The sequence below is a fragment of the Oncorhynchus gorbuscha genome, unplaced genomic scaffold, assembly GCF_021184085.1.
Source record: "Oncorhynchus gorbuscha isolate QuinsamMale2020 ecotype Even-year unplaced genomic scaffold, OgorEven_v1.0 Un_scaffold_3207, whole genome shotgun sequence".
Classification (NCBI taxonomy): domain Eukaryota; kingdom Metazoa; phylum Chordata; class Actinopteri; order Salmoniformes; family Salmonidae; genus Oncorhynchus; species Oncorhynchus gorbuscha.
This window is the reverse complement of record NW_025747517.1, coordinates 12,501-20,000: the sequence shown is the minus strand read 5'-3', so window position 1 is coordinate 20,000 and position 7,500 is coordinate 12,501. Positions and strand designations below refer to the sequence as shown.

General features: G+C 49.7%; 1 protein-coding gene across 1 annotated transcript in view; it reads right to left on the bottom strand.

The window, feature by feature from the left end:
• LOC124027425 (replication factor C subunit 1-like) overlaps positions 1-7,500 on the bottom strand; it is a gene marked incomplete at its 5' end in the record, with an annotated part of 35,394 nt that overhangs the window by 16,228 nt on the left and 11,666 nt on the right. The window contains 6 exon segments of the mRNA XM_046339854.1: positions 838-975; positions 3,636-3,724; positions 4,817-4,931; positions 5,287-5,402; positions 6,272-6,540; positions 6,572-6,678. Coding sequence (XP_046195810.1) covers positions 838-975; positions 3,636-3,724; positions 4,817-4,931; positions 5,287-5,402; positions 6,272-6,540; positions 6,572-6,678 — 834 coding nt within the window.

Below are 7,500 nucleotides of genomic sequence, written 5' to 3'. Positions count from 1 at the left end.
GGAGGAGAGAGAGGAGGGAGGAGAGAGGGAGGAGAGAGGGAGGGAGGGGGGGAGGAAGGGAGAGAGGGAGGAGAGATAATAGAAAACAACTTTGTTCCATTTGAATCTATATTGACGTTGTTTCTGCTTCTGTGTGTTCCAGTGTGTGTGTGTGTTCCAGTGTGTGTGTGTGTGTGTGTTCCAGTGTGTGTGTGTGTGTGTGTTCCAGTGTGTGTGTTCCAGTGTGTGTGTGTGTGTGTGTGTGTGTGTGTTCCAGTGTGTGTGTGTGTGTGTGTGTGTGTGTGTTCCAGTGTGTGTTCCAGTGTGTGTTCCAGTGTGTGTGTGTGTGTTCCAGTGTGTGTTCCAGTGTGTGTGTGTGTGTTCCAGTGTGTGTGTGTGTGTGTGTGTTCCAGTGTGTGTGTGTGTGTGTGTGTGTTCCAGTGTGTGTGTGTGTGTGTGTGTGTTCCAGTGTGTGTGTGTGTGTGTGTGTTCCAGTGTGTGTGTGTGTGTGTGTTCCAGTGTGTGTGTGTGTGTGTGTTCCAGTGTGTGTGTGTGTGTGTGTTCCAGTGTGTGTGTGTGTGTGTGTTCCAGTGTGTGTGTGTGTGTGTGTTCCAGTGTGTGTGTGTGTGTGTGTGTGTGTGTGTGTGTGTGTGTTCCAGTGTGTGTGTGTGTGTGTTCCAGTGTGTTCCAGTGTGTGTGTTCCAGTGTGTGTGTGTGTGTGTGTTCCAGTGTGTGTGTGTGTGTGTGTTCCAGTGTGTGTGTGTGTGTTCCAGTGTGTGTGTGTGTGTTCCAGTGTGTGTGTGTGTGTTCCAGTGTGTGTGTGTTCCAGTGTGTGTGTGTTCCAGTGTGTGTGAGTACCTTGATCTGCTCCAGTCGTGGTCTCTGGAAGCGCAGGTCAAAGCAGTAGTTGGCCAGAGAGCGAATCTTCTGGTGATTACGGTCGTTACACATACAGATGATGGGGATCCTGGACTGTTTAATCAGACCGATCATCTCCTACAGGGGTCAGAGGTCAGAGGTCGTTACACATACAGATGATGGGGATCCTGGACTGTTTTATCAGACCTATCATCTCCTACAGGGGTCAGGGGTCAGAGGTCGTTACACATACAGATGATGGGGATCCTGGACTGTTTAATCAGACCTATCATCTCCTACAGGGGTCAGAGGTCGTTACACATACAGATGATGGGGATCCTGGACTGTTTAATCAGACCTATCATCTCCTACAGGGGTCAGGGGTCAGAGGTCGTTACACATACAGATGATGGGGATCCTGGACTGTTTAATCAGACCTATCATCTCCTACAGGGGTCAGAGGTCGTTACACATACAGATGATGGGGATCCTGGACTGTTTAATCAGACCTATCATCTCCTACAGGGGTCAGGGGTCAGAGGTCGTTACACATACAGATGATGGGGATCCTGGACTGTTTAATCAGACCGATCATCTCCTACAGGGGTCAGAGGTCGTTACACATACAGATGATGGGGATCCTGGACTGTTTAATCAGACCTATCATCTCCTACAGGGGTCAGAGGTCGTTACACATACAGATGATGGGGATCCTGGACTGTTTAATCAGACCTATCATCTCCTACAGGGGTCAGGGGTCAGAGGTCGTTACACATACAGATGATGGGGATCCTGGACTGTTTAATCAGACCTATCATCTCCTACAGGGGTCAGGGGTCAGAGGTCGTTACACATACAGATGATGGGGATCCTGGACTGTTTAATCAGACCTATCATCTCCTACAGGGGTCAGGGGTCAGAGGTCGTTACACATACAGATGATGGGGATCCTGGACTGTTTAATCAGACCTATCATCTCCTACAGGGGTCAGGGGTCAGAGGTCGTTACACATACAGATGATGGGGATCCTGGACTGTTTAATCAGACCCATCATCTCCTACAGGGGTCAGAGGTCGTTACACATACAGATGATGGGGATCCTGGACTGTTTAATCAGACCCATCATCTCCTACAGGGGTCAGAGGTCGTTACACATACAGATGATGGGGATCCTGGACTGTTTAATCAGACCTATCATCTCCTACAGGGGTCAGGGGTCAGAGGTCGTTACACATACAGATGATGGGGATCCTGGACTGTTTAATCAGACCTATCATCTCCTACAGGGGTCAGGGGTCAGAGGTCGTTACACATACAGATGATGGGGATCCTGGACTGTTTAATCAGACCTATCATCTCCTACAGGGGTCAGGGGTCAGAGGTCGTTACACATACAGATGATGGGGATCCTGGACTGTTTAATCAGACCTATCATCTCCTACAGGGGTCAGAGGTCAGAGGTCGTTACACATACAGATGATGGGGATCCTGGACTGTTTAATCAGACCTATCATCTCCTACAGGGGTCAGGGGTCAGAGGTCGTTACACATACAGATGGGGATCCTGGACTGTTTAATCAGACCTATCATCTCCTACAGGGGTCAGGGGTCAGAGGTCGTTACACATACAGATGATGGGGATCCTGGACTGTTTAATCAGACCTATCATCTCCTACAGGGGTCAGGGGTCAGAGGTCGTTACACATACAGATGATGGGGATCCTGGACTGTTTAATCAGACCGATCATCTCCTACAGGGGTCAGAGGTCGTTACACATACAGATGATGGGGATCCTGGACTGTTTAATCAGACCTATCATCTCCTACAGGGGTCAGGGGTCAGAGGTCGTTACACATACAGATGATGGGGATCCTGGACTGTTTAATCAGACCTATCATCTCCTACAGGGGTCAGAGGTCAGAGGTCGTTACACATACAGATGATGGGGATCCTGGACTGTTTAATCAGACCTATCATCTCCTACAGGGGTCAGGGGTCAGAGGTCGTTACACATACAGATGATGGGGATCCTGGACTGTTTAATCAGACCTATCATCTCCTACAGGGGTCAGGGGTCAGAGGTCGTTACACATACAGATGATGGGGATCCTGGACTGTTTAATCAGACCTATCATCTCCAACAGGGGTCAGGGGTCAGAGGTCATTATAGATGGGGATCCTGGACTATTTAATCAGACCCATCATCTCCTACAGGGGTCAGAGGTCATTATAGATGGGGATCCTGGACTATTTAATCAGACCCATCATCTCCTACAGGGGTCAGAGGTCATTATAGATGGGGATCTGGAACTGTAATCAGACCTATCATCTCCAACAGGTGTCAGGGGTCAGAGGTCATTATAGATGGGGATCCTGGACTATTTAATCAGACCCATCATCTCCTACAGGGGTCAGAGGTCATTATAGATGGGGATCTGGAACTGTAATCAGACCTATCATCTCCTACAGGGGTCAGAGGTCATTATAGATGGGGATCTGGAACTGTAATCAGACCTATCATCTCCTACAGGGGTCAGAGGTCAGGGGTCAGAGGTCATTATAGATGGGGATCCTGGACTATTTAATCAGACCCATCATCTCCTACAGGGGTCAGAGGTCATTATAGATGGGGATCTGGAACTGTTTAATCAGACCTATCATCTCCTACAGGGGTCAGAGGTCAGGGGTCAGAGGTCATTATAGATGGGGATCTGGAACTGTTTAATCAGACCTATCATCTCCTACAGGGGTCAGAGGTCAGGGGTCAGAGGTCATTATAGATGGGGATCTGGGTACCTGTATTCCTCCGCGGTCTTCGTTGCCGGCCATGCCATCAATCTCATCCATGATGAGAACATGTTTACTACTGACTGTCTGAGACGAACCTGGAGAGAGAGAGGGAGGGGAGAGAGAGAGGAGGGGAGAGAGAGAGAGAGGAGGGGAGAGGGGAGAGAGAAGAGGAGGGGAGAGAGAGAGAGAGAGAGAGAGAGAGAGAGAGGAGGGGAGAGGGGAGAGAGAAGAGGAGGGGAGAGAGAGAAAGAGGGGGAGAGAGAGAAAGAGGAGGGGAGAGAGAGAAAGAGGAGAGAGAGAGAAAGAGGGGAGAGAGAGAGAGAAGAGAGAGAGAAGAGAGAGAGAAGAGAGAGAGAAGAGAGAGAGAAGAGAGAGAGAAGAGAGAGAGAGGAGGGGAAAGAGAGAGAGAGAGGAGGGAGAGAGAGAGAGAGAGAGAGAGAGAGAGAGAGGAGGGGAGAGAGAGAAAGAGGAGGGGAGAGAGAGAAAGAGGAGGGAGAGAGAGAAAGAGGAGGGGAGAGAGAGAAAGAGGAGGGGAGAGAGAGAAAGAGGAGGGGAGAGAGAGAAAGAGGAGGGGAGAGAGAGAAAGAGGAGAGAGAGAGAAAGAGGGGAGAGAGAGAAAGAGGGGAGAGAGAGAGAGAAGAGAGAGAGAAGAGAGAGAGAAGAGAGAGAGAAGAGAGAGAGAAGAGAGAGAGAGGAGGGGAAAGAGAGAGAGAGAGAGGAGGGGAGAGAGAGAGAGAGAGAGAGAGAGAGAGAGAGAGAGAGAGAGAGAGAGGAGGGGAGAGAGAGAGAGGAGGGGAGAGAGAGAGAGAGGAGGAGAGAGAGAGAGGAGGAGGAGAGAGAGAGAGAGGAGAGAGAGAGAGAGGAGGAAGAGAGAGAGAGGAGGAGGGAGGAGAGAGGAGAGAGAGGAGGGGAGAGAGAGGAGGGGAGAGAGAGAGAGGAGGGGAGAGAGAGAGGAGGGGAGAGAGAGAGAGAGGGGAGAGAGAGAGAGGAGGGAGAGAGGGAGGAGGGGAGAGAGACAGAGGAGGGGAGAGTAAACAAATAAGAAATATAATTAAATTCCATCCACAAAGTGCAATTTGGTTGCAGAAAAATGGTGTGTGTGTGTGTGGGTGTGTGTGTGTGTGTGTGTGTGTGTGTGTGTGTGTGTGTGTGTGTGTGTGTGTGTGTGTGTGGGTGTGTGTGTGTACCTGTGTAGAAGTTGTTGATACTGGTGTTGTTCAGAGACTCAGCGATCACCTGTTTCAGACTGTTCTTACTGCGAGTACAGCTGGCATTCATCTCTACATAGCTGTAGCCCAGCTCCTACACACACACACACACACACACACACACACACACACACACACACACACACACACACACACACACACACACACACACACACACACACACACACACACACACACACACACACACACACACAGAGATTTGAACCGGAGAAGACGAGAGGAGGACAGACAGTAGTTCAGGAGACAAACAGAAGGTGAGATTTGAACCGGAGAAGAGGACAGACAGTAGTTCAGACTGACCTCACAGAAGGTGAGATTTGAACCGGAGAAGACGAGAGGAGGACAGACAGTAATTCAGACTGACCTCACAGAAAGTGAGATTTGAACCGGAGAAGACGAGAGGAGGACAGACAGTAGTTCAGACTAACCTCACAGACCAAGGCAGCTGTGGTGGTCTTGCCCACGCCAGGAGGTCCAGATAACAGGGCTGCCTTGAAGCTTGAACCATTATCCTTAGTACTGGTGAACTTACCAAACCCTCTCCCTGGGAGAGAGGGAGAACACATTATTTATCTACTACTAAGAGAGGATACAGACACTACTAGACAGAGACACAGAGAGAGAGACAAAGAGAGAGAGAGACAGAGAGAGACAGAGCGAGACAGAGACAGAGTCAGAGAGAGAGACAAAGAGAGAGACAGACAGAGACAGAGACACAGAGAGAGACACAGAGAGAGACAGAGACACAGAGAGAGAGACAGACACAGAGAGAGACAGAGACACAGAGAGAGAGACAGAGACACAGAGAGAGACAGAGACACAGAGAGAGACAGAGACACAGAGAGAGAGACAGAGACACAGAGAGAGAGACAGACAGACAGAGAGACAGACAGACAGAGACACAGAGAGAGACAGAGACACAGAGAGAGACAGAGACACAGAGACAGACAGACAGACAGACAGACAGACAGACAGACAGACAGACAGACAGACAGACAGAGACAGACAGACAGAGAGAGAGAGAGACAGACAGACAGAGAGAGAGACAGACAGACAGACAGAGAGACAGACAGACAGAGAGAGAGACAGAGAGAGACAGAGAGAGAGACAGAGAGAGAGACAGAGAGAGAGACAGAGAGAGACACAGAGAGACAGAGACAGACACAGAGAGAGACAGAGACAGAGAGAGACAGAGACAGAGAGAGAGAGACAGAGAGAGACAAAAAGAGAGGGACAAAAAGAGACAGACAGACAGACAGACAGACAGACAGACAGACAGACAGACAGACAGACAGACAGACAGACAGACAGACAGACAGACAGACAGACAGACAGACAGACAGACAGAGAGAGACAGAGAGATACAGAGAGAGAGACAGAGAGAGACAGAGAGAGAGACAGAGAGAGACAGACCTGCTGGTTTAGCCCCTCCCACTGCATGGTGGGTGTGCCAGTTCTTCAGCCAGCGAAGCAACTTATTGGCTTGGCTCTGGTCTCCCTGCTGACCAATCACAGCCTTCAGATTCTGGGGGCGGTACTTATCCACCCACAGCAGACTGAAATCTTCACCCGCGAATGAGGGCAAAGACACAGTGGCAGAGGAGGAAGATGAATGGCTCTTACCCCCCAAGTCCAGCCCTCGTTTGACCCCTGAACCTGTACCCCTCCCTGGGAGGGTCACGCTGTCCCCTACCCTGACTCCTCGCCCGACGCCGAGCCAGGTTTGGAGGGGCTGGGGTCATGGAGCGAGTTTTGGGGGACTGTTTGGGGGTGCGGGAGGTGGTCTTGGTGTCCGGGGTTCTGCTCTTAAATCCCTTGTTCTGATTGGACGAAAGAGGAGACGCAACAAATTAACATCCTTATTTATAGGTCTGTTTCCCAAACACAGATAAAACCCAGTCGAGTCAAATGAAAGAATGTGTACTATTGGACCAACTCAAAGTATAAATACTGTTTTTTTAGAACAGGTACAGGCCTAATCCGGATCAGGGAAAACAGGAAGAGGCCTAATCCGGATCAGGGAAAACGGGCCTAATCCGGATCAGGGAAAACGGGCCTAATCCGGATCAGGGAAAACAGGAAGAGGCCTAATCCGGATCAGGGAAAACGGGCCTAATCCGGATCAGGGAAAACAGGAAGAGGCCTAATCCGGATCAGGGAAAACGGGCCTAATCTGGATCTGGGAAAACAGGAAGAGGCCTAATCCGGATCAGGGAAAACGGGCCTAATCTGGATCTGGGAAAACAGGAAGAGGCCTAATCTGGATCTGGGAAAACAGGCCTAATCTGGAAAAACAGGCCTAATCTGGATCTGGGAAAACAGGCCTAATCTGGATCTGGGAAAACAGGCCTAATCTGGATCTGGGAAAACGGGCCTAATCCGGATCAGGGAAAACAGGAAGAGGCCTAATCTGGATCTGGGAAAACGGGCCTAATCTGGATCTGGGAAAACAGGAAGAGGCCTAATCTGGATCTGGGAAAACGGGCCTAATGGATCTGGGAAAACAGGCCTAATCTGGATCTGGGAAAACAGGCCTAATACTTCCTACATGAGTTATATTAATTGTAGTACATTAGTTATATTAGTTGTAGTACATTAGTTATATTAGTAGTAGTACATTAGTTATATTAGTTATATTAGTA